Below are 27898 nucleotides of genomic sequence, written 5' to 3'. Positions count from 1 at the left end.
AACGAAAAGAACTCTAATACGGACAGAGAACGTTCTCCCTATCTATCCTCCCAGGACTACATTCCTCTGTCTTTGGTTCCTGACTGCTCTGCTTTGAAAAAGAGGCCTCCGCTGATCCACCATCGCAGATCGACAGCATCCGAGCCAGCATCGACCGGTCACCGCTGAATCCATGTCTTGTCTCCGCCAGCACCGCCCGGTGGTCTACTAGGACTGAAATCCATCAGAATCTGGTATGATTAAACTTGTGTGATGCTCTGGCAACTATTTGTGTGTGTGTCATCCTTGGGCTTGTTGTATATACGTATCTTAGACGAAGTGCTCTGCGACGCTGGTACCGGCTTGGCCTTAGGCAGCGAGTTGAGCCACCTGTGCACACGTCCACGAAGAAGGTGGACAGCCACGCCGGGCAGCGTCCAACACATTCAGGGGGCACTAGGACCGCGCTGGCGCCGGCTTTGCTGCTGCCGCCCACGCTGGGGGCGTGGCCCAGCTGTTCCGGAGCCGGGGTCTTGCAGCTCAACCCGCCCTGAAGGCGGACTGGAGTTGACTTAAACTCTGGGGCCGGGAGGCTGGCTGGACCTCCTCTCGTACCCTGCCTTGGGTCTCCTCCTGTCGGTAAGTGTGGCAGTTGGTATCCGGCTGCACCGCGCTCGCCTTCTGGGATTTCCGGCGGGCGGTGGGCACCTGGAGCCCAGGCGCCCGCGGGCAGGGGCAGGGCGCGCGCCGCCGAGCGCTTTTGTTCTGAGGCGGGGACGGAGTCGCGCGGGCTGCGGGCGCCAGGCGCCTCCCGGCCTTCAGTCCCGCTGGCTCGCGCGACTCGCGCGGGCCGCCTCTCCGAGCACGGCGGGTCTGTCTCGCCCGCTGCCCTGCTCGCGGTGCGGGGACCGGCTCTGGCCATGCGCGGACGCGCAGCTGGAGCCCTAAGGCGCCGCCTCGCCGGGTGTTTTCCTTAAAAATGCTTCCCCTCACGGTGGAGGTCGCGGCTGGCGTCAGCGAGTACGCATTTTGTGCAGCTACAGGGCGGTTGGTTAGATAGGTGGGAATTGGGAATAGCTTCTGTTTTCAATTATTCCCTGTCGCTGGCGTGAAAAAAAAAATCTTTGTTTTGCATTTACTATTTATCGAGTTCCCTTCCTCCCCACCCCCATTATGGTGTTCCTGGCAAAACAGAAATGCTCGGCTTGCATCTCCAAGCGTCCCGCGAACGCGCCTGTGCCGGATGTTTTCTGGTCCTTAGCAATAGTTCGTTCCTAGAGGCATTTTTAAATGCGCAAATACCTACTGGTTTTAGATGTTCTTGAGGGACGCGTATTCCCTAAGCATATGTCCTTAGGGTCCCGAGTTAGCAGCTCGCTTTCCGGAAATCATTTCAGTGAAAACAAAATACTTTGTAATACTTTAAGTGCCTGTCTTGAAAATAAAAGAGCACAGCAGGCGATGTTGTATGAGGTTGAGGTGTAAAAATCATTATTTAAGTTTTATTCAATGTTAACATGAACCAATATTAAGGTTTTGGTTACCCCCCCCCCCCCCCGTACAGTGGGATTCTCTCATTCATCTAATAAAGAAAATTGCCAAGGTAAGCTATTTTTGTTTGGGAATGAAAGGACAATACTGGACCTGGAGGGCTCATAAATTGGGATTCTAATTTGAAAAATGGTATTTTAGGTCAGACCTAGATTCTATTTCCGTTACTTTGCACACTTAAGAATTCAGTCAACTTGGTATGCTTTTGGGTACAGCCTTAAGTAACAGTTTTGCACAGCAGTGTCATATCAAGTAAACAGATTAGCATGTACTTTTATAACTTTTATTATAATTTTAAAATAAATGGAAGTGACATACATTTTATATTAAATAATTAATAATTATGTAATGTTTCTTGACATCTCAAGGTTCAAGTAAACATTGGAGGGACACTGATGTGTTTGGAGGTAAATGGGAACATATACAGTAAGGAAAGAATAACATCTTATTTAAAGGTAAGTATGTCACCTCTAAGGTAGCCTACTCTAATTTGTCTCTTATGGAAAAAAATGATTAAATGAATCCGCATTGGTTAAAAATTAAACTGTAAGACAATGGATTTGATGACAGAGCTTGAAATAATGTGATTGATTTAGCATGGAGTATTCAATTTTTCATCTTTACAAGATATGGAAGAGGAGACTGTGGTGGGGTGACTGAGGTCCAAGTTACTAAGACAGAGGTCTACTTAAGGTTATTTTCTACATGCTTTGTTTCTTATTTGATTGTATTTATTTTATTAGTGGCACATGGTGTTGGGGGAAGGCAGCACAACACAATTCTAGGAGAACTAGTCTGTGAGATACCATCCTATAAAACCAAAGTGATCATCTCCAGGGTTTCCACCTTGTGTAATGATTAAGATCATGGTCCCTGCAGTCAGACTTCTGAGCTTCAGATCCTGGCTACTCCTTACTATCTATACAAACTTGGTTAAATATTTAACCTGTCTGCCTCAGTTATCTCATCTGGAAAGTGAGGTAACAGTAGTACCTACCTCATAGAATTGTTGCGGCATATTTGGAATGGCTCCTGGCACATGGTAAGTGCTCAATCCGTTTTAGCTGTATGTTAGAGGAAATATTTTTTATGGCCTAAGACAGCACTGTCTTAATACAAAATTCAGTTAACCTCTGAATCAATTATCAGCTTTGTGTTGATTAAACTTTTCACTGTAGATCCTGTCGTAGGTTCTGTTTTTATAAAGAAGTACCAGACACAACTCTAGTTTTTACCCGTAGGCTTATTTGAAATGAAGAATGCCTCCATTAAATTCTCCACCCAAGGCAGATTTGCCCCAAAGCTTTGCTTTTCCATATTATCTCTGTGATGTGCTGGAAGCTCTCTTCCCATTTATGTTATCAAAGTCGTGGGTACAATAGGAGCATAAATATTTTAAAAATTGATCTAACTTACTGTTTAGAAGGTATTTTATAAATTTCAAGAATTTATTTTTATCTAGCCCGACCTCCTCCATCCCCTTTCAAGTCCCCGCTGGAAGCATACTCTGCAAAATAGACATGGAAAGCATTCAATATAAGATAAAGAGCAATTTACCATTCTCTCTATAGAAATGCAAGTTAAAATTTATTTCGTTGTAATAAATCTTTTAAGAAAGAAGTAATTTTGTTGACCTTGAATTCTAAATGCTTTGTTGGGAGGCAGCTATGTAGTATGTGTACTCTTTAATACCCTGAATGTGCTCATAAATTGAAGAGCAATGTTGGAGGTGGGTCTGTTGAAGTAAATGTCTCAAGTGAGACATTTGCTCATAGTTATAATAATTGCGGGGATTTAATGTCACTGAGGTTCTCTTGAGATGTATTAAATTACAGGACTTCATTTGTAAATAAACTTTAACTTGTGGTTAAAATGGAAAACTGATAGATGTAAGGTAAACACGTGACACGCCAAGACAAGTTTTAAAAGCAAGTGTTTATTGGGAGAGCGCTCCCGGGCGAGCGAGGTTCACTGGTCCCGAGAGGAGAGGAGGGTGTAGTTTTTATAGGGTTATATGAGGGTAGGGTATAGAACGGAGAATGTCAGTTGAGCATCTGGATAAGGGTGGTGGCAGATTAGGGCGGAGGGTCTTTAGGGTGGGCCCTTATCAGTTGGACATTCTGGAAGGTCTGGATTCCGATAGCAAGCTGGGAAGCCTCCAGGTAGGTATCTGGCTGGCCCTTTTTTTTCCCTCCCCCCACCGGCCTAACAATATATAGTCCACTTAAGTTTTAAGAAGTACAAATCATAAGCAGATTACTGTTTTTTTAAGCCCGAAAAGAAAATTTATTGCTTCTCATAACTTAAAAGTTCATGTAGGTTGACTGTCAGGTTTGGCTAGATCCAGCATCTGAATCTGAAAGAAAGTTTTGAAGATTTGAGACACTCTGTCTTTGAGCTTTGCTATCTTAAGCATTGACTTTATTCTCAGGCACATCTTCCTAAATGAGTGGCCCTAGTATCTCTAGGTTTATATCTGTTGATGTAAGAATGTTCAAACCTATAGAAAAAAATTTTAAGAGTTTATTAGAGTTTATTTGAACCAAACTGAAAACATACCTGGAAGCTGAATCTCAACGGACTGAGAAAATGCTCTGAAGAATGTCAATTTTGCAGTTCTTTTTATGCATTTGGAATCAAAACAGGAAATATAAGGATGATTATATGAAATCCATTGGTGGATTATGGACCTGGAGAAAGCAAGGTGGGAAAATCACCGATAGGACAAAAAGTAAAATGGAGCAATACTTACCTCTTTTACATTGATGAGTACAGGATAGTTAACATTTACAGTAAGGTAGGGATGGTATACAACTAAATCATGTGCTTCCTTGGGGGTGGTTATACCTCCCAGGAGTCTAGAAAAGATTACTTTGGTATTTCAAAGTTGTCTTAACCTAGATGCATTAAGAATAATGAAATGGACAAGGCTTGCTTAAGGCAAAGATAAACCTTTTACTAAGGAAGTCATAGGCTTGGGTCATGACTACTCACCATCGTCCGCCAGGTTATGCATTTGTGATCATATCATCCTATGACCTTGGTCACTGAGCTTGTCAGATTGAATACATGGATCCAATTAGCTTCAACTTGCACAGAGCATCCCTTTTGTCTGGTTGCTTTGCCAAAAGTGTATAATTAAATTTCATTGCCTCTTGGTGGATCATGTGTCCATGACTGCTAAAAACAGGAAATGCTGTTTGCATTTTTTTAGTTTTGGTTTTTTTTTTTTTTTAAACTTGACAAACATAATTCATATATTCATGTAATTTAGTTCACCCATTTATAGTGTACAGTGGTTTCAAATATATTTACAATGTGAATATTTGTACCGCCATCATCAGCACAATCAATTTTAGAACATTTTCTTGACCCTGAAAAATCTATGCTCATTTGCAGTCACTCCCCATTCTCCCCCAACCCATCCATCCCCAGGCAACTATTAACCTAGTTTATGTCTCTAGATTTCTGTATTCCTAACATTTCAAATAGATGAAATTATAATGTGGTGTTTTGTTATTCTCTCACCTAGCACAACGTTTTCAAGGTTCATTCATGTTGAAGCATTAAATAAATTATTTTTATTGCCAAATAATATATTTATAGGTATGCCACATTTTGTTTTTATCCTTTAAATAAGTTAGACATTTCTATTTCTACTTTTTGCCTACTATGAGTAATGCTGCTGTGAGTATTCATGTACAGGTGTTTGTATGGAAGTACATTTTCAATTCTCTTAGGTATATACCTAGGAGTGGAATTGTTCTGTCATATTGTAACTATATTTGACCTTTTGAGAAACTGACAGACTGTTATTCAAAGTAGGTGAGCCATTTATATTCTTGGCAGCAATTCATTAGAGTTCTGATTTGTCCACATCCATAAGAACACTTGTCTTTTTAATTATAGCCATCATAGTGAGCACGAAGTGGTGTATTTCGTTGTGTTGATTGCATTCCCAAGATTGATAATGATGTTGAGCATCTTTTTGTGTGCATATTGGCTGTTAGGATATCTATTTTGGAACAAGTGTCTGTTCAAAACATTTACAGACTTAAAATTTGAGTTGTCTTTTTAATTGTTGAGTTGTATAAGTTCTTTATATATTCTGCATTCTAGTTGCACACTGGTGACCATAAATGTGAGGTTTTAATTTGGTTTCCATTCCTTTGATCAATACCACATGGTCTGGTTTATTGTAGGTTTATAGCATTGAAAAACAGAACTAGATGGAGTAAAATTTGAAGGGCCTTATTGGCTTTATTGAATGATTCATGAATTGGGGTAACTTCCCATCTAGTAAATAGACAGGTGTTCCAAGAAGTTGTGCAAAATTAATATAATACTGTATGTCAACTATAATTGAAAAATTAAAGTTAAAAAATGTGCAAAACGTAAGAATTTTATAGGAAACTAGGTGGGACAAGAAAGATATTAGCAAAAGAAAACAGTTGTTTCAGTCAAGGTGCCTGACTTTGGGGTTGAGGGAAGCGCCACAGTGGTCCTTCCTTACCAGGTGGATTACCTCACTAATGTTCAGGAAATTCCAGCTTAAGTTTCAGTCACCAGAGGGGCTGAAACTGCAATTAAGGCCTGGTTTGCTGTCTTGGAGGCAAGTGACCCCACCTTTGGCCTTTTATTAGTTTTGAAATTGAGAAGTATGAATCCTCCAAGTTTTTCAAAATTAATTTTAGGATCAGGTTCTCAGTTTCTGCAAAAAATTCTGGGAGTGTTGCACTGAATCTGTAGATCAATTTGGGGAATATTGCCACTTTAACAGTATTAAACCTTCTAATCCAGGAGTGTGAAAATTTTTTTGGCCAGTTATTTAGGTCTTCAGTTTCTTTTAGCAATGTTTTATAACATTCAGAGTATAAAATTTTTCACTTTTGTTAGATTTATTCCAATGTTTTTATTCTTTTTGATGTTACTGTAAATAGAATTTTTGGGGGAATAAAAGTTTTCTAGAAATATATTTGTGTTTTTTTTGTATATTGGGCTTTTATTAGCCAAACTAGTTCTGTTAATGTTTTAGTAGATTCCTAACAGTTTTCTTATATACAGAGTGAAGTCACCTACAAGTAGAGATAGTTTTACTTACTTATTTCCAGTCTGGATGTCTTTTATTTCTTTTTTGTTTTGTTCTCTTATTTTTCTTTTTTTCTTTATCTTTTGCCTTACTGCCATGGCTAGAACCTCTAGTACAGTGTGAATGGAAGTGGCAAGAGTAGACATCCTTGTCTTATTCCTGATCTTAGAGGGAAAGCATTCAGTCTTTTACTATTAAGTCTGATGTAAGTTGTAGACAGTTGTGGACTTTTTTTGGGGGGGGGGGTAGACATTTTTTATCTGTCGAAGTTTCTATCCAGTTCGAGTGTTTTTTATCATGAAAGGGTGTTGGATCTTAAGATGTATTTAATTTCACTCGTTAGATGTTGACTTCATCTGCTGAGATGATTGTATAATTTTTGTCCTTTGTTCTATTGATATGTTATATAACGTTGATTTTTTTTTTTATTATTTTTAAGTTGAACCAGTCTTATATTTCTGAGGTAAGTCCCAGTTGGTCGTGGAATGTAATTATTTTTATATGCTGCTGTATTTGGTTTGCTAATATTTTGTTGAGGTTTTTCCAATCTATATTCATTACAATTGGTCTGTAGTTTTATTGTGATTTCTTTTTTGATTTTGGGAGTATAGTAATATTGGCCTTACAGAATTGAGTTGGGAAGTAGTCCTTTTATATTTTAGAGTAGTTTGTGGAATTGGTTAAAAATTTTTAATTTTTGCTGTAATTTACCAGAATGACATCTGGGTCTACCCATTTCTTTTTGGATTGTTTCTATTACTAGCGCAATCTCTTTATAGGCCTAGTTAGATTTCCTATATCTTCTTGAGTCAGTTTTGGTCACTGTCTTTTTGGATTCTGCACACAATTCCAGTGTGTGTGGCAGGAGGAGGTTTATGCTCATACCAATAACAGGCTGTTCTCTAGGGACAGATTTCATAGGTTGAAGGCTCAGTACCACAAGACTACCCTCCTCCCCACTTCAGATGCCAGTGGCAAGCCCATGTCATTAACCTATGCTTCTGACTCTCTGGCTCCAGATTAGAGGTTCCCATAACCCTCTGCTTGGACTTCAGGTGCTGGTTGCAAGTCCAGATTGTTACCTGTACTTCTGGCCAACCTATAGATCAGAGGTTTTCAAGACCTCCTCCTTGGGTTTGATTAATTTGCTAGAGCAGTTAACAGAACTCAGAAACATTTCACGTAGTAGATTACTGGTTTATTGCAAGGGATATGAATCAACGGCCAGATGGCAGAGATGCATAGGGTGAGGTATGTGGGAAAAGTCTTTCATGCCCTCTTCTGCCATGCCAACTCTTTCCAGATTGCCACATGTTCACCAGCCCTGAAGCTCTGAACCCTGTCCTTTTGGGTTTTTATGGAGTCTTCATTACATTGTCATGATTGATTGAATGAAAAGACATCTTTATAACTCTCATTAAAAATCCAAGGGTTTTAGGAGTTCTGTTCCAGAAACAGGGATGAAGAGCAAATATGATAAGTCCAAACCTAATGTGGTCAATAGGTTCTGCAACTTCAGTGAAATGACTGTAATGAAACCAATTTTATCACAGGTTAATAGTTAAAAACAAGATTTACGTTTCTAAGGCATCTGTTATAGTGAAACAATGTTGTTTGAGGACCTGCTGTATATATTTTTTGTAAATTACAACATTACAGGAGGTTTGTCCTTTTCATCCAAAAGATTTAGTGTATTGGCATACAGTTGTTCATAGCATTCTCCTTTTTTTGATGTAAGCGTGGTAGTAACGCCCTATTTCATTACAGATTTTAGTTATTTGAGTTTTTCTTGGTCAGGTTAGCTAAAGGTTTATCAATTTTTTTAAATCTTTTCGGAGGCCCAACTTGTGGTTTAGTTCCTTTTCTCTTTTAGTATTCTCTAGGCTAAAGTTTATGCCAGCAAAGGATACAATATAAAGCCAACAGGAAAAAATTAGCATAGGCAGTCTTTAGAGGTCAGGTGCATGCTTCCAGGTTCTCCTGAAGCGGAATTTTTACTCAAAAGGCTAACCTTATAATCCAGCTCTTTGTTCTGCTTCTGTAGATGTGCTTGCTGCATAGCCCCTAAGGCAGGGTGACCTTGAAATTAACTAAAGACACATCCCCCCTTTTGTTTGTTCTGACTAAATAACAAATGTAACTGCCTGTAACCCATAGCAACTCCAGTGGTTTGTAACTCTTTGTAACTGCAACTCATAGCAACTCGCGTACTCTATAACTTCCTCAGGACAAATTAACCTGAGTGGCTCGTGCCACTAAACGCGTACTCTATAACTTCCTCAGGACAAATTAACCTGAGTGGCTCGTGCCACTAAGCCTTTAAAAAAAAGAAGCAAGGTTGCATCTGAGCTTGAGGCCCAGATCTTCAGAGTGGTAGCTCCTCTTGGCCCTCTGGTATAATAAACCTGAATTCTCCATCTTTCCCCAAGTGGAGTGGTGCTTGGTTTCTCGCTGGTCTGAATTTTGCAACGTTTCTGTAACATTTCCTCCATAAGAATTACATGGACATGCTTTTTCTACAGCCGCAGACTGTAGAACATGTGGGACATGTGTTCTCAAAAAGAATTATATACATTAAAAACTCTTAAGGACCCTGAAGAGCATTTGTTTATGTAGTTTACATCAGTATTCACTGCTTTAGAAACTCAATATAGGAAATTTTAAAAAATTATTTCAAAGTAACTAAATTCTTACATGTTAATATGAATATTTTCTGTAAACAATAGAAAAAAGTGGCTTTTTTGTATTTTTGAAAATTTCTTTAACATGTGGCTTAATAGAAGGTAATTGAGTTCTCTTCTGCTTCTGCATTCAATTTCTTGCCACATGTTTTAGTTGAAGTCGTTAAAAGATGTCTATAGGGTGACAAATCTATCTCAGGTAGCTCACTGCTTCAGTATGGCCCTAAAGATTCACTGCCACAGTTTCTATCAGTTTTTACATTTTCCATTTACATGATCATCTCATTAGACAAAGTCTTGTGCCTAGGGTGGATTAGAGCATAGGGAACATCAGTCATTTTACAACTGATTGCCAGCCCGTCTCACCCAAGAAAACTTGCATAGTTTCCCTTTGGTTGCTGGAGAAGTAAAACAACAGACCCAGGGGAGTCAAGTGGTGTGGAGGTGGAAACCATTAATCAAGTTTACCCCAGGCTGTTGCCCTCATCCTCAACATAACTGCTGGCCAATGGAAGATCTTAATCTAAGGACACTTAGAAACTTTCTGCAGTTCTTGATGTTGGGAGTGGATGTCCTTGGAAGTTGTGTCCTTGGGCGAAGGCCCGAATACCTCATTCTAAAAGTTGTTTCCCATGGTTTCCTTATTAAGGGAAAGTAGAACTCTGTGTATTTTCTAGGCTTTAGTTATGGCCCTGCATTTAACTGATTGCTGGATCCTGATGCTGTTGACAGGAAGGTAAATTCTGCCGCACAGTTTCTTCTGGCATTTAAGGTTCCCCTTGCATGATTAATCCCAACCTTTAGTTATATAAAGTGTGAACTATTAACCGAGTCCAACAGAATGCCTCTGTTGGAGGTTCTTGGAACCCTCTCAACAGAACCTGAGACAATCCGAGGAAACACTGGAATGTGGTGTGTAATGAAAGGGGTAACTAACAGGGAATAATAGTTTTATCAGATAACACTGCAGAGGCATTTCAGCCTGTTTTATGCGAACTGATCAGTTTTACTCAAGGAACTTTTCCACCTCAGGGACACAGAATTGCCTTACTCGTGTTTTCATAAGTGATACTTATGTTCCTAATATAGTTTATACCCCAAAAGAATACTGCATCTTAACGTAGCTTATACTTTGATGAGCACTAATCATGTACTTGAGTTGGTTGTCATAGATGTCTAGATATTTGAGACCACCCCTCTAAAGGATCATGTTTCCTTGAGGTGAGTAGAGGGTTCTAAAATGAGTTGTCAGGCAAATCTCCAAGGAAGGATAAATGACTTCATGTGTATGTACTCTGTGATCTTTAATTCTCACTTTAAGGAATAACAACTAGAAAAGATGGCCTGAAATTTGTTTCTGACCTCTGCTCTGGAAATAAAACAAACTACAGCTGACTCTTGAACAACATGTGTTTGAACTGTGAGGATCCACTTGCGCACTGATTTTTTCCCCCAGTGGATATATAGTACTGTAAATTTATTTCCTCTTACGATTTCCTTAACATTTTTTCTCTTATTTTGTTGTAAGAATATAGTATATCATACTATGGCATATGAAATATGTGTTAATTCTCTTATGTTAGTAAGGCTTTCAGTCAACAGACTATTGGTAGTTAAGTTTTTACAGAGGCAAAAACTATGCTCAGATTTTTTTTTAGCATTTTATTTTATTATTTTGAAGTATATAGTACATTGGTTACATATCTATATAGTTTTTGAAACGATTCCCCCAATATGCTTGGGTTTTTGACTGCATGCATGCGAGTACAGAGGATTGGGACATCAAGCCTTGTGTAAGGGTCAAGTGAAGAGTTAACTCTCTAGCCAGAATGATAGTCAGTTACATTGTCCTGAACTTCCTTCTGACCAGTCATGATGGGATATATGTGATTGCCAGCACCACTTGCTATACCTAGATTATTTAATCGGGAAAAGTAGAGCCATTTATTTCCTACTCCTCTGTTCTACATGTGACTCTCACTGGTGAACCTTGATACTGTCTAGGACATACTTAGCTGGCTTCGTATAAAAAGCCTCATTGTGGTTTGACCTTCACAAAAGGCTTGATTATTCTATCCTGCTGGAAGTCACGGTCTAGTCACTTACCCAGTGTTGTCTAAGAGAAAGTACAATGAGAGTATCTGATTGATTGGCCAGTGCTTCTGAATAGAATTTGTGGTTGGATACATGAACAACTGGAGTGTGGAGGTACAGGTGAACAGCTTTACCAGGGTACCTCTTTCTCTTACAGGCCTCAGTTAATCTCAGACTGACGCACATCTTAAACACACTGCAAGTCCACCAAGAACAAAGGTTGATAAACAGACTTGCGCGACAGAACCAAGAGTGGTCCCTTGTCTGCCTCCTTAGTTTCAGGTGAGCATAGGACTTGGCCACCTCTCTTTTGGTACTTAGCTACAGGCTGTAAAATAGCTGCAGCTGGCTCCTTAGCAGCCTGTGTTCTCATCTGCCTCAGTATCACCCTCTGGGACTAGGGACACTGATGCTGGTTTTGCTGTTTGGTAAGAAACTATATGTGAATCCATTTATTTGGTCTTTTCTCCTATCCGTAGAGCAGTGTGGAGAACCAACCTAATAGCTGTGATAGTGGAACTTCCAGCCCTGCCAGCCTTGGATGTTACTGCTTAGGTAAGACTGCTTGATTTCACTTGTTTTGACAGTTAAACGTGATTTAATGTATTTAGAGAATTCAGCACAGTTCTTGCCATATAATAAATTCTACCGTTAGCTATTATTATAGTTACAGTTAGCATACTACAGATGTATTATAATGTAAAATGTAGAATAATCGATTACAAGCCTATTTCAAAAACTGTTACCCTAATTTCTCCTATGACTAAGAATACAAAAAGCCAAAGCTAGAATAGGTTCAATAATCAATACTTTTGGAATTCCTGAAAAGTAGCTTTTACACCAAAGTGTTGGTGTTTGTTGTTTTGTTGATTTTTTTCATAGATGTATCTATAGTTTTTTTCTAATATAAATCAGTTTTCCAATGGAAAAAATGCTAGTTTTCCTCAATTTAACCATCTTAGTAGACACAATCCATATACCTTTGGCTGTGGAACACTTCAAAATAGCTTTACATTTCTTTGTATCTTTGATTTCTTTTAATAGGATCTCGTAGTTTTCACTACATAGGTTCTTCACATGTTTCATTAAATTTATATTATTTTACTCTTTTTGTTACAATTGCAAAAGGAATTATTTTTTCCACTTTTTCTGACATATCATTATTAGAGTATAGGAACGTTGGATTTTTGAATGTCAATTTTCTATCAGAGACTTTACTGTATTTGCTTATTGTGTCTGGTAGTGTTCTTGTGGAATCTTTAGGGTTTTCTATATATAGAATCATGGCATCCGCAAATAGTGACAGTCTGACTTCTTCGTTTCCTATTTGGATGCCTTTTTATCTTTCTCTTGTCTGGTTGCACTTGCTAGGATCTCCAATGTTAAATTGAATAACAGTGGCGATAGTGGACAGGCTTGCCTTGTTCCTGATCTTAGAGGGAAGGTTTTTAGTTTTTCACCATTAAATATAATGTTGGCTGGGGGTTTGTCATAGATGGCTTCTATTATGTTAAGGTACTTTCCTTCTATACCGGTTTTGTTAAGTATTTTGATCATAAATGGATGCTGTATCTTGTCAAAGGCTTTTTCTGCATCTATCGATACGATCATATGATTATTATTTTTAAATTTATGTGGTGTATCACATTAATTGATTTGCGTACGTTGAACCATCCCTGTGCCCCTGGGATGCAGCCCACTTGATCATGGTGTATAATCGTTTTAATATATTGCTGTATTCGGTTCACTAGTATCTTATTTAGGATTTTTGCATCTGTGTTCATGAGACATATTGGTCTGTAGTTTTCATTTGTCTTATCTTTATCAGGTTCTGGTATCAGAGTAATATTGGCCTCATAAAATGAGTTGAGTAGTATTGCCTCCTCTTAGATTATTTGGAAGAGTTTGAGGAGAATAGGTATTAAATCTTTGAATGTTTACTAGAATTTACTGGTAAAGCCATCTGGTCCTAGAATTTTACTTTTTGGTAGGTTTTCGATGATTGTTTCAATTTCCATACTGCTTATCGGTCTTTAGATTTTCCAAATCTTCTTGATTCAGTCTAGGTAGATTGTATTTTTCTAAGTATTGGTTCATTTCTTCTAGATAGTTAAATGTTATTATTATATACTTTTTTATAGTATTCTTGTATGATCCTTTGTATTTCTGTGATACCAGTTGTAATTTTCCCTTTTTCATTTGTGATTTTGGTTTATTTGTGTCCCTTCTCTCTTTTTTTTTTAGTGTGTCTAGCCAGGGTTTTGTTAATTTTATTAGCCTTCTCAAAGAACCAGCTCTTTGTTTTTATTTTTTCTATTTTTTGTTTGTTTACAATTTCATTTATTTCTGCTCTAATTTTGATTATTTCTTTCCTTCTGCTAACTTTAGGCCTCATTTGTTCTTCCTTTATATATATGTTTTTTAAGAAGTCATTTTCGAGGTACGTACAGATGAAATCATGTGATGTGTATGGTTGGCATAGATGTAAAGAAGGAAGAGGAGGAACATTTTCCCATCTATAAATTTAAATAAGGACTTCTTTTTAATTTGGTGTTTTGCAATTAAAGATAATGTTTGTTCCTTTAACAAACATTTATTGATGCCTGCTAGTCTAGATGCATATCATTGGGCTTTCCAGAGACAGTCTTTTCTTATGCCTATCATTTTGGTTATTCATAGTACTGTCTTTTAGTCTAATGATGTTTCAGTTTCTTTGATGAAATAATGGTCACCCTTGTATACAAAACTTTTTGGTGTTGTATAATTTGTCCTTTCATGTTCTATTTCTTCCTATTTCATCATGCTATTTACAACTGAAAGATCAGTAGATTGTTTTTGCATTTTCTTCATGAGTAGTCAGTTTTATGTTTTCCTTTCCAGTTCTTACTTTCTAGGTACTCTGGTTTTTTGAAGTTACTGTTTATTAAAATTAAGGAAATTTCTATTCTTGGTTTGATAAAATTGTTCTTTTAATGAATGGATATTGGATTTCATCAAAAGTTCTTCCATCTGTTGAAATAATTACATGATTTTTAAAATTATTGTAATTTGGTTAATTTTCAAATGGCAAACTTTGTATTCCTGAAATAAACCCAATTTGATCATGATGTATTATTTCAAAGATCACCCTATTTTATTTGTTAACATTTTGTTTAGGATTTTTACATCTGTCTTTCTAATAGAGATTGGCTTCTTCTTTTCAGCTTTTGGTATGCCATTCTCAGTAAATGAGCTGTGAAGTATCCCCTCTGTTATCCTTTAAAAGGTAGTTTGTTGGATTATTACTTTCATAAGTGATTGGTAGAATATCCAATAAAAGCCATATGGGCCTGGCATTTTCTTTGAGAAAAGAAATTGTAATTTATTTATTTAAATTATGATTTTAAAGAACCAACTTATGGCTTGTTGAGTCTTTGTATTTTTGTTCATTTTGTTTTTTTCACTCTATTTCTATGGTAGGATTCCATTTGTTTAAAAGATGAGGTTTTATTTATGGATTAGTGTTTTTTATGTCTGGAAATTTTTTGAGAGAAGGTGGCAGTAAATGCCCTTAGGCATTATGGAGATGTAATATGTTTGAACTTTTTAAAATAGCCTGTGTGGGTTACTTAGAATAAAGAGCTCGTTAACAATAAGCAGAAAGTAATCACCACTTAAACATAAAGTGCTAACTGTATTATGTAGCATGAATTCCTGTTAAATACCCTAGAAATTTTATTAACATTTGTTGTATTTGTTGTCGAATCCACTTTTGCTATTCCTCTTTCCCAAATTAAAAATGAGGATTTGTCTAGTCTGAGGTTTCAGGAATTATGATGTAGTCAGCATTAATATTAAGGTAAACTAATTTTCTTAGAAATTCTCTCTGAGCTAAACAGCTTTGGTAATAAATGATATTTCTTTTCTACAGATTCCTGAAATTCAGAAAGAACTGACTTTTAATACACTGCTAATACATGAAATCAACAATGAATTGGAATATAAACCCAGAGGGTGTCACCTTACCACCATTGTATCCTAAAAACCAATCATCTTTTTTGGAGACAACTTTAATAAACACACCATCTCAAAATTCTTTAAACTACCCTGGAAGTAACCAAGAAGCATGCATGTTTCTCAGTAATTCAAATCCAGTTTCACAGCCACTGTTCAACATCAGAAATTATAGAACTCCTCAACCGAGCTCTGTTTCTGATATGCAGAGTGGGACAATTGTGGCCTCACAGACTTCAGTAGAAAAAATAACATATGCAAATGTTAAAGGACCCAAACCGCTAAATCACAATTTGCAAATGTCTTCTGGAGTTGCACAAAATGTGTGGTTGAACCCACCAGTGAGGAATTCTACACTTTCTCATACAGGGGCAACTGTATCTCAACAAACTGGTTTTGGAACTAATACACTCAATATGCGCACACTACACAATCAATTTGTAACATCAGATACCTATTCTATGCAAGTACAAATGACCCCTTCTAATTCTATAAGAATTCCTGTAACTTATCAAGGTAACCGGAAACTTAACTCATCTTTATCAGAGCGACAGGGTGACTGGACACAACAGTATACATCCAGTGGACTGACTTATCCAGATTACAGACCACTTCCAAAGCAATACAGTTATTCATCACAAAACTTTTTGCAAGATCCTACACTTCAGACACAAAATCCTTTGTCACCTACATCATTACAAGTTAAAAATAGTCACCCTCCAAATTCTACACTGACTTTACAATCAAAGCAGACTGCAGCTGTACAGTCCTTTCAATATGCATTCACTCATACTGACAAAAGACCTCCTCCTCCTTATGACTGTAGATATGCAAGCCAGCCTTTGCAAAGTACTCAGCATGTTATTAAACACCCTTCTATGGAACTTCCTCAGAGTCAGGAAACACACTTACCTGAATTAAGGAAAGACTTTTGCAGAGGCTTTCAACAGCAGTGGCAAAACCTTAATGACAATGCCAGCACGATTGGACATTTCTGTAACTTGAAAGTAAATACTGATGTCAGTCAGCCTTTTAATGAACCTATTGGATCATCTTTGGATGCTGCTCAGAGTCTTACTCAAAATAATCAAGAAGAAAGAGGGGATTCTTGCAATCTAACTTCAAATCAAGTACTAGACACAAGTGCCACAAAAGAAAAGTTAGTGAGGGATATTAAAACATTGGTAGAAATAAAAAAGAAATTTTCCGAACTGGCAAGGAAAATTAAAATTAATAAAGGTCTTTTGATAGCAGCAGGTTGTAGTAAAACAACTAAAATCTTTTGTAATGAATCAGCTCAAAATTCTGAACTGTCTCAGAAACAAACAGCCAAAATCCTTCCTGGACCACAAGTAACCATAGTCACTTCAGCAACTGCAGAGGACAAAACACCAACAGTAATGGAAACTGCAGAAGAAACAAGTAGAACACAAAGTACCTTGAATTCCAACATTCAGGACACTAATTGCGGAAATTTTAACCAGGTCAGTTCCATTTTGCAAAATTCTATGTATTCAGGAAAGTTGCCAGTACCAGAAAAGTTACATGATTTGAAAGTTACAACTTCTTTAAAGACATCAACTGTAGGGAGTACCCATGCAACATTAAATAACACCCAGTTTTCCTCAGAAAACTTTTTTGGCATTGAAGAAAATGGGCCAACAAAATCTGATACAACTACTGTTCCTCAGCCTAAGGCCTTTGAGAAATTACCTTCAAAATATCTAAATAAAAATAGACTACTTCTCAGTCTTCTTGCCCATGGAGATAAAATTGAAAAGACATTATTAAAAGATGTTCATGAAACTGTTCAGGATTCTGAACCACATAGTTTTGAAATGGATCCCAATACCCAAATCACTGGTAACCAACTGAACTTGAAAAACATGGAAACGCCAAGTACTTGTAACATGAATGCCAAGATCTCAGGCATTTCTTGCCTTGAGCATAAATTCTCAGCAAATGAAATATCTTCGAAAAGTGACAGTCAGTGTTCCATGGAATTGCTAGCAACATGTCTTTCTCTGTGGAAAAAGCAGCCTTCAGAATCTACAGGAAACAAACAGTATAATGAGTCAAGAACAAACAAAATAGCAATTGGAATTTCAAAACCTGTGGAAATCTGTGATAAGAGTCCAGTTTCAGTTGTGGGAAATTCCCAGAATAAGATGATTAACAACAGCTCACAAGAAGCAATTTTGTCAATGGTAGTGCAGAATTATGAGTCTTCGGGTGCCACTCTTACAAAAGGAACAGAACTTCAGATTGCTGTAGTGTCACCTTTAATTCTTTCAGATGTCAAAACATTGCCTGTCAAAGGGGTAACATCTGAAGTGTTATCTGAAACAGTATATCCTGTTATTAAAGAAGGAAGTGTTTGTAGCTTACAGAATCAATTGGCAGAAAAGACAGGAGTTACTACTGCTTCGAAAGTTAATGAACCATTAGCAAGTACAACGAGCAGCAAGATTTTCCCACTTACTCTCAAAGAAAAGCAAAATGAGTCAGCTGATGGTAATTTAGAAGACACACCTAATACAAATCAAGGAAAGCATATCAAATCAGAGTCAGATATTCACTATCCTGTGAGTGATCAGCAAGCCTCCTACAGTGATATTGCGAATAGTGATATGTTACAGATTGACAATATTTGTTCTCTTGTTGAAGGTGATATATCTTATAATTCCCAAATAGCAAAGATATTCAACTCACCTGTGAAAAAGGTTGAGTCACAGAAATCTCTACTTAATCATCAAGTGAGTAGTAGTGGACAACAAAAAGAACAATCAGACAACATCAATGAAAATAAAGACTTTGGTTTTCAAAAAGATAATGTACAGTACACAGATGTTTCACCTAAAATGCCTGATCATTCAAAGTCACTGCAACTTCCAGAATCAAATTGTGAAGTTCTAGAGGAAAGTGATTTGGAGCATATCAATAAACAAGAAAGCACAGCTAAAGATACATGTTCATCAGCTGCTACTCAACAGGATGGTAACCCTCAGGAAATTGATGTGTCCTGCAATTACACTGCCCAGGATCCTGCAAAAAATGAGATTCTCGAAGATAAGACATCCATCTTATATCTACATGATCAGCTTTCAGAACTTTTAAAAGAATTTCCCTATGGTATTGAACCTATGAACACACATGAAGGTTCTGTGGCACAACAAATAACAGAACAAATCTCAAAAGATCAATCTGGTGATAAAACCAGCTGTGACTCAAAAGACTCAACAGATCAAATACAGATTACAGTATTGAACTCAGAGCAAATGAAAGAAATATTTCCTGAACAGGACGATCAACGCTGTGAAGTAGACAAACCAACAGAACCTCAGAAAAGAAAGCCTGTCACAGAAGAAGGGAGTCAGTGTGACCCACAAGTACATACAGATGGAGGAAGTTGTAATCCTTTAATATTGGATTCTGAGAAAGATGATGTCGATTGCTGTGCATTGGGGTGGCTTTCTATGGTTTATAAAGGAGTGCCCCAATGCCAGTGTGATTCCATCAAAAACTCTACTTCAAAGGAAGAACAAGGGAAAGATCAGTGTTCTCCACTGGAGACCAACAGTTGTAAGCAAGAAGAGAGTACCTCTGATAGAGATGTTCTTTTTGGATTTTATAGTCCTCCAAGTAACAATCCAAAGATTGCTCTGACTTTTCCAGATGAGAAAGACTGTTCTCCTGAAATAGAACAAAGCAAGTATATAGAAGATATACTCAAAATAAAACATATCAGCTCTCTAAACACAAAGACAAAACAGGAATTATCTGGTCAATCTTTATCTGAAGGTGATAAAAACATAGATTCCTCACAAAGTCGCAAAAGAAAACTGAAATTTCATGAGGTAACTTTTCACTCTAGTAATAAAAAATTTTCTCAAGAGAGTCTGCAGAGGAAGCTCTTAGCACAGTTACGTCCACTAAGAGCAAAGACAAGTTTTTTGACAAATAAAGATCTGCACGTGAAGAATGGTCCTTCAGTACAGTCAGTATTGCCAGAAAAGAGAAAATTGAAAGCAGGTGACTCTGAACAAAAAGTTTTAGGAAAAAGGAAGTCAGAAGAAGGGAGCATACTTGATTCTGAGATAAAGAAGATGAAATATGATAAACAAGGGCAGCATAAAAATGGAGGTGGTACATTTAAAGTATGTAATTTTTTGTCAACCCCAAGTGAAAGATCTAGAGTTAAAGAAAAGACAGTATCAAAAGTCAAGTCCTCAGGCTCTAAGGATAGTTCATCTAAAATTAATAGAGTACTGTCACAGGAGTATTTACAAAAGCAGAAGCATAAAGAAGCAAAGGGGAGCAAAGCATCAAAGAAAACCTATGTGAAAAATACACCATGTGATTCTCAGTCCATGTGGTCCAGCAAACACTCTATGCAAATTGAGAGAGATGGGAAATCAAATGAGAGACATAGTAGTGTACAGACCTCTAAAGAATCATTAAATATTTGTACAAGCCATGGAAAAATCCTCAAAGTCCACCGTTCCGAGGGGTCTAAAACACACATTTCAAGGAATGTTAAAGGTACAGCTGGTGGAAAGCAACCCAATAAAATGTGGATTGATAAAATCAAATTAGACAAAAATGTTAACAATATAAATAATGAAGTTGAATTCAGCCAGATGTCTCCCCAAGCAAAGGAGCAAAGGAAACAATATCTGAATAGAGTTGCATTTAAATGCACTGAACGTGAGAGCATTTGTCTCACAAAATTAGAAAGTTTACCTAGGAAGTTTAATAAAGATAAAGAGAAAAGACTGGAAAATAAGCTTAAGAGCATTTTGCCTAAGAAAGATGCTACAGAAAAACGAAGCATGCTGGAGTTTAAATTATGTCCAGATGGACTGATTAATAAGAGTACAAACTCCAGTGAAGACCAGAAGAATCTGCAGTCTTATCCCGGGAAGGAGCAAGTCCCTGTGCAAGGTCCAGTATGTTTTTTTTTTTTTCTTTTTGATGGTGTCCAACATTGTAAAGAATTGTAGGTCAAGTGGGTTAGCACCTCTCCTGCAATCTTGGGTAGCTGTGAAAGATGAACACATTTTGCCATTATTTATTATTTGTTTTTCTCAGTAAATCAGTGTTCATCAGTCAATATTTAAGTTTGTCTTCCCTTAATGATAAATTGTACTGTTTGTACCAATGATGAGGCATGTAAAATTTAAGGTGTGCCAAGAACCTTATATAGTGAAAAACGTGTATTGTGTTGTTATAAAAGTGTCTTGTGTATATTATTTCAATTTTACTTTTGTTGATTTTCCTTTGGAGTTGCAATTTGAAAGACCTGTGAATTTGAAATTTTGGTCTATTAGGTATGTAATGATTATTAAAGATATCTTTTTATACTACGTATAAAGGGTTCATCCATTTACCATCATTAAGGCAGTTAGTAACTGTTTTTGAAATTAAAGTGGTAACATCTAGTCTACTCATGAAGGAGGACTGTGGAAACAGTACTGGCCAGTGTTAAGTCACCAAACCTAGAAAGGCAAATGTGACTATTGGGTAGCTGAACGGTAGAATTCTCACATAAGTACAGGCAAGAAGGAATAAATAGATGACTAATTATTTGTAAGGAAACATTTATGGGTTGTGGATATTATATATAAAACATTGTGCTGAGAAACCCAGATAGGAAAACTAAGTGATTTGAATGGAAACCTTAGTTTCTCCTGTGCCTTTTAGGTGGTATCTGGGTACGTAAAATTACAGTGTAAATAAGGTACATTTTCTTGGAAGGTGATAGGGATATATGATTAAAAATATAAAATTCATTTTGTAAAGTGCTAGTGATTTCATTTGGTGCTTATAACTAGATATTCTTAGAATTTAAGCAATGGATGTAATAGGAACATTGAAAGTGGGTGGGCACAATGTGAATGTTTTCTATCATGTGTCCTTAAATACCTTGAGATGTGTTGGGTGTTCACCCCAAGTAGGAGAAACATAATTACATAGTGAAGACGAACTTTTAAAGCAACTAATTTTCTAGTGTGAGATTATTTAGGAGCTTCAAATGGGAGAAAGTACTTTTCTAGGTCCTTTTTAGGACTGTTAAGTGAATATATCTAATGCCTTTTAAGATCTCTTTTAAGCTTAACTTGATTTTCATTCATTATAGTAATAAAAGTGGTAACTAGCAATATCTAGACATCTGAAAATGAATATTTAAATAGTTTCAGGAATAAAAAGTACAAAAGAAGACTGGATAAAATACATACCTGAGGAGAAAAGGATTCCAGAAGCCAACCAAGAAATAGGTAAAATCATTTCTCTATCACTCTGTCATGTATAAGCTGGGTTATACTTACAAAACTATTGTGAAGTTGGATTTTTATTCACATTCATTTTTAAATGATTCAGTATTCGCATGTACGAGGGTCGGAAGACATTCTCTCCTATTTTCTCTCGTGCTGTGGAGAGGGAAGCAGTGATCTATTTGCTTTTAACAAGAAAATAATTCTCATCACAATGAGTTAGATGAGGGTAGGTTTTGCGGATTGTAAGGTCTTACCTAAATAATCATCTCTGACATTATAGTGAGAAAATGGCCATAAAATAATAAATATTATGGGCTATGTTGCAATTAAACTTAAAAAGTTTTTTTTTTTTTAACCAAAACTGGCTAGAGGCCAGGATTGGCCTGCAGGCTATACCCTCTTTGCCAACCCTTGGATTAGATGATTTGCAAGATAATTCATTTAAATCTCAAAACCAGGTAGGCAAGGATGTTCCCATTTTATCAATGACAGGTTAAATCACTTGACTAAAATTGTAGGGCTCCTAACTGAATATTAGGGACTTGAACTGAATTTCTTCTCTCGATGTTCATTAAATGTGTAATTGAATTATTTTGATGATGAGAGACTGATTTCTTAGTTAATTTTTTTTTTTTTTTTTTTTTTTTTTGGTCTGGGGAGGGATTCGGGCTGAGGGCCAACCAGAAAAACCAGAGTTTTTATAGTATCCAATTTAATTAGTGGAATGAATGTAGTTTGTTTTTAGGGTTTTGTATTAAGAATGAGAAGCTATGGTTCAGAAGTTTTATCTTATTTTGGTTAGTTGAATATGTAAAGACAAGAGTTTATAGTTGCTTGGAAATGGAGAGAATTTCACCATGAGCAACAAAAGAGAAGCACATTCTTTAAAAGAGGAATGTGACAGGTTTAAAGAGCTAAAAGCACAAATACATGTAGAAACTGAGTCATACACATTGAAAATGCACATAGGGAAAAGCTAAAGTTGAATCAAAGGAGAAATGTTTAATCAAAACATCAAAACAACCAGAAAAGGGATCTTGAAAGTAGAAAAGACTTTTAAATTTGGAACATGGAATGTCAAAAATGCAAAAGATGGAAATGGGCATGTAAATATGAGCAAGAAAGGTCCTTAGAAGATGAGAGGAATCTGAATCTGAAACTACTTGGGAGGCAGATGCACGCACAGGTTGACCAAAGAGGCTCAGAGATAAGCATGATGAGCTATATGACAGGCATAAAAACAGCCACATCTAGGATGAGCAATAAACAGTGAAAGTGGAACTTCAGTACTCGGAATCATGGAAAAAACACAAACCGGAGTATAAGCACAATGAGATTTGCAGTAACTTGAGAGAAGAGTGAAAGATACAAGTCATAGAACTCCTTCAATCTGAATGGAGTCAGGGAAAGAGTGTAAGATAAAACAGACCGAGATGAAGAGACTGGAGAATGGGACACCTGTGTGAAGTGAGACAAAAACAGATGTTACAAACTCCCAAACAGCTATACGAAAACAAGTAAGTATACATCTAAATTTGGTAGCAAAGTTTGGACTGTGGATGGAGCAAGTTATAAGAGTAACAGAATCTAATGGAAAGCAACTTAGAGACCCATCTCAGGCATCAGCATTACTGATGTCATGAAAGAAAAATAACAAGGGCATAGAATTTGAAACAGTTAAAGAAGACAGAATACTTGACCTGCCTAGGCAGAAATAGGTAAAACAAAACTCATCCAGAGAAGAATGGCAAGAGCTGAATCTAGGAAATAGTGAGATAGGAGCACATCTAGGAATATACAGACGTATGAAAAGCTGGGCCTATCAAAAAAAGGAATGGTGAGGCTAATGCACACTGAATTGGTCTAATGAAACAAAAGTACAGGCACATCTTAGAATGCCTAATGCATAACAAGGCCAGAATTTTAAAACTATCCTTACTATCCACTGTTTAGAACTGGCTGATGTTTGTGCTCTTCATATTAGATTGCTGTTAAGAAGGTCACATTTGTGATAGTGTGCAAATGATAAATGAGGTTTTTATTGATCAAGGAGAAGGGTAGAGCAGAACAGCCCTGGGCACTGAGGACAGGAGTGAACGTAGAAAATAGCCCCCAAAGGAGAGGCAAGATGTGCCATGTGTGTAATTTATAATTTCAATCGGAAAAGAGCCATAGTTTGTCTAACTTAACTCCTAACCCTAATTTTTTATCCCATAGAAGAATGTGTACTTTGATCTCTGTTTTGATGGACTCTATGTTGGTCACTAATGTTAACAGTAATAAATAATAAATAAATGAAATTTTTGTTTCCTTAGATGATGATGATGATGTGGCTAATTCAAGAGTCGTCAAGAGAACCTTCAGTGCAGATGGATTTGAGATACTACAAAACCCAGTAAAGGATTCAAAAGCAATGTTTCAAACTTATAAAAAGATGTACATGGAGAAGAGAAGCAGAAGCCTTGGTAACAGTCCTTTAAAATGAGAAAACTTCTGTCATTTTCTGTTCAGAATATTTTACTGAAAATAGAATGGCTCTGATAAAATTTCTTGGTCAAAGAGTTTGGTTGCCACTTAGGTTGTTTTTATCAATGGAATTACTTAATTAAAATGGCTGAGAACCTTAGTTGTGGATAGCAGACACAAGATGTAGATGATGGTATTTGTCAGGGAAACCATAAGGTATTGAATTTTAAAATTATTGAGCCAGCTTCACCATATTTTAAAAGGAATTCTTACACAAAACTTATTTTGAAATGTTAACTATCCATTCTGAGGCAGGACTATTCCTCAGTTAAGGACTTGTTTATTTTTGCTGAGACTGCAAATATATTTTTGTTTCTAAAACTTATTAGCAAAACGTAGTTTTTGAAAGTGCTCACTGAATGTCAAAGTATATTCCTAAGTATTTTATACCTAATCGTAAACTTTTTGTCAGAAGTCTTGTTTTATACTTGTTAAAACTGAACAGAATTTTGGATGATGTCAAAATCTTACTTACTTGAAATAAACATTTATTTTTTAAAAAATATATTTGAAATCATAATGGATTGTTTTGTGTTTTATTTCCCACCCTTACAACAGGACACATTTTAGAAAGGTGTTTTGTCTTTTCAAAATTAAATTTGTTGAGGAACATTTTCTAGGATTTGACATTTTCAGCAATCGAGAATTACTGTATTTTGTAAATCGAAATACCACTACTAAAAACAGAATGCTATAAATAGAATGATGTTATTTGTTTCCAAAGACTATTGATATACTAGAGTGATGTGAAAGTAATTACAAAAAGTGAGATACTTTGTTGCAAACATTAGGGGTAAGATTAGGACTATAATATGTGAGTTATCTCAGGGTAAACGTTGCAACCTCAAGGGCCACCAGCAAGTATTCTCAGGGCAGATGGGAAAGGGGTTAATTCATCCTGCTTTTCTGTTGTGCCTTTTAATTGGTAAGTTCAGCCTTTAGACATTTAGGGTGATTATTGATATGTGAAGATTTAACTACAACTGTTTTGATTTCTGGTTGTGTTTGATAGTCTGAAATACTATTTTCTGCTTTTGTTTTTCTGTTTGCCCTCTTACTCAAAGTTTTATGTGCTTTAATCTTTTTGTTTCAGGTCAAAGAGCTCCTTTAAACATTTCTTATAATTCAGATGTTGTGACAGTGAATTTCTTTACTTTTTGTTTGGCCAAGTCTTTATTTCTCCTTCATATGTGAAGGATGTATTCTTGGCTGGTGGTTTTCTTCTAATAGTTCGAATATATATATAATTTCACTACTGGCTTGTACTGTTTATACTGAAAAATCTTAGGATAATCTGATAGGATTTTCTTTGTAGGTTACTGTCTTTTTTCCTCCTAGTTATTTGAGAATTCTTTCTTTGTCATTAACTTTTGATAGTTTTAGTGTAATGTGTCTTGGAGAAAGTTTTTTTCGTGGAGATAATTACATGTTTTGTTAGGTTCTTTATTTGAATGTCTAGCTCCTTCCATACATAGATTCGGAAAGTTCTGATCAATTACTTGTTTGAATAGGCTCTCTGTTCTCTCTTCTTCTGGTCTACCCATTAATCTTCATACTGCTCTTTATAATGGGGTCAGATTTCATAGTTTCATTTTTTAAATTATTAATTCTCCTTCTACCTGAAGTAGTTCTAGATTTTTATCTTTGAGCTTGCTGATCTCGTCCATCTGGTCTGCTCTATTTCCACTGTTTCATGTGGTGTTCTCATTTATTGAGTTTCAGCTCCAGAATTTATTTTTGCTCCTTTTCTATAGTTTCAGTCTCTTTGTCATAGTACTGCTTTGCTCATTAATTTTATTTCTGAGCTCATTGAACTGTCATACTGAGCTTTCTTGTGTCTTTTTGAGTTTCTTAACTGCAATCTTGTATTCTCTGTCATTTAAATCACAGTGTTCCATGACTTTGGTTTCTGGAGACTTCATTTTCTTTCTGTGCTACCATGTTACCTTGATTAATCACAGGACTGGATGGATTGTTTCTCTGCCTACATATTCGAGGTAGTGACCACCTATGTTTAGATACTGTTTTGCTCTTAATTGGTCAGGTTGATAAGCACAGGTCTTACATTTTCCAGTAGATGATGCTATAGTGCAAGTTTTTGTTTCCTATTACTTGTGCTGCTTGTGCTTCTGGGATTGCAATGGGACTATGTTGTTTTGATGGTGTAAATTGTGTATCCACCACGTAGGTGGGTGTCCCCTCATTGTCTTGGTTGCCTTGGTCTGTGGGCATCACCATTGTGATGGAGAATATGGCAGGTAGTAGAGAATCGGGTTCGCAAGCTCCCAGTGCTGCCTCCTTTTTACTAATGGCCTCCAACCCTTCCGTGCTGTTTGCTACAACTCTACTGCCACTACTGGGTTCTGCCAAGATGGGTGAGAGAAGAGACGTATGTTCACCAGTGTGCAGCACTACCTCCTTGTTGGTAATACCCGCTGGCACCACTATGCTGTTTAACACGTCTCAGCCACTATTACCAAATTCTACCACAAGAGTATGTGAGGAAGGCAGTTGACTTCTTAGACAGGGATGCTGTTTCTGGGCCCCTTATCTTCTGGGCCATATGCTGTGTGTGTGTGCCATAGCCTAGCTCCTCCACCACTATCCAGTTAGATGGGACCACTGGTAGCCGCTGAACTCTATCTGTAGTTGCCTTCCCTGTCTTTCCCTGTCCTTCCCTACTCCTAAAATGCCTCCAGATGTACCAATGTGTGAATCTTTCATGCATGGTTGTGCATTGAGTAGGGGAACCTTTTTTGAATTATAGGTGTTTGATTTGTAGTAATTGTAAGGGGAGAGAAAAAGGGGTCTTTGACATGATGTTGACGTCACTCAGGTGTTTTTAAAAGGGGAAATGTTAAGCTGTCGAGTAAATATTTTCAGGTTTCAGAAGAAAAGCAAAAATTTTACTAGATTTAGGAAATTGCAAGAAAGCACAGAAGGCAAAATGTAACTCTTTAAATGTTTCTGGGTTTTACTTTATGACTGCTAGAAAAATACTGTTTTTTTTTTCATAAAATCTTTATATGTCTTGATACATATATATGCTATATATGTATAGATATAATATTAACCTACATTTCTGGGAGTAGGGAGAGATTGAGTTGCTAAATGGGTATAATATTAGTTTTGCTAATGAGAATATTCTTAACATTACTGAACTGTACAATTAAAAATCTTTAATAGAATGGTAACATGTCTATTTATCACAATTTAAAAAATGCATTCTAAAGACAAGAAGACTGACTTCTCAAAATATTAAGCAACATGCTTCGGTGGGGGAAAATAAAAGCTATGTTCATCCTGAGTATTTGGTGGTTTAATGTCAGTAAAGGATTCAGGTAGAAAAGCAGTGGTCTGTAAAACTGCTGGCCGGAGGACGAGTCAAGGCAATAGCTCTACACTGGATTAGTAGTCATTAAATTGGTCATTGTATTTATACTGCTGGGAACTTTGCGAATTAAAGAAATCTCTCACCTAAGAATGCCTTCAATAAAGAAGCCGTGGAAGTTATTAATGTTATTAGATCTCAGCCCTTGAATACACATCTTTTAAGTATCCTGTGATGAAAGAGCAAGTATACATAAAGAACTGCTGCATGCATTCCAGCTGAATTTGAAACAGATAACAGAAGCAATGATGTGTGATGGTCGAGGAAAAATACGTAAATGTTTGACTCGTAAACTGAAGTAGTCCCATGAAATACC

At 36.8% G+C, this 27898-nt stretch overlaps 1 protein-coding gene across 10 annotated transcripts; it reads left to right on the top strand.

Moving 5' to 3' along the window:
• Positions 1-121: 121 nt before the first annotated feature.
• RESF1 (retroelement silencing factor 1) lies at positions 122-27845 on the top strand. Of its 10 annotated transcripts, none has more exons than XM_016131369.2 (8): positions 505-618; positions 1899-1985; positions 11552-11676; positions 11874-11949; positions 14598-14659; positions 15305-20331; positions 21582-21665; positions 23981-24711. In XM_016131369.2, exons 6-8 carry the CDS (start codon positions 15351-15353, stop codon positions 24148-24150), a joined length of 5235 nt encoding a protein of 1744 aa, XP_015986855.2. In that variant the 5' UTR covers positions 505-618; positions 1899-1985; positions 11552-11676; positions 11874-11949; positions 14598-14659; positions 15305-15350; the 3' UTR covers positions 24151-24711. The 10 variants fall into 10 exon arrangements, 8 of the variants coding, with proteins under 8 accessions (XP_015986850.2, XP_015986855.2, XP_015986856.2 ...); XM_016131366.2 differs by lacking the exon at positions 14598-14659 and adding an exon at positions 1544-1582 and having other exon boundaries at positions 541-618; XM_016131364.2 differs by lacking the exons at positions 505-618; positions 14598-14659 and adding an exon at positions 122-233.
• Positions 27846-27898: the final 53 nt, after the last annotated feature.

This window comes from Rousettus aegyptiacus, unplaced genomic scaffold (genome assembly GCF_014176215.1).
Source record: "Rousettus aegyptiacus isolate mRouAeg1 unplaced genomic scaffold, mRouAeg1.p scaffold_m13_p_2, whole genome shotgun sequence".
NCBI lineage: Eukaryota > Metazoa > Chordata > Mammalia > Chiroptera > Pteropodidae > Rousettus > Rousettus aegyptiacus.
The sequence above is the reverse complement of the archived record's forward strand: the minus strand, read 5'-3'. Positions and strand labels throughout refer to the sequence as shown.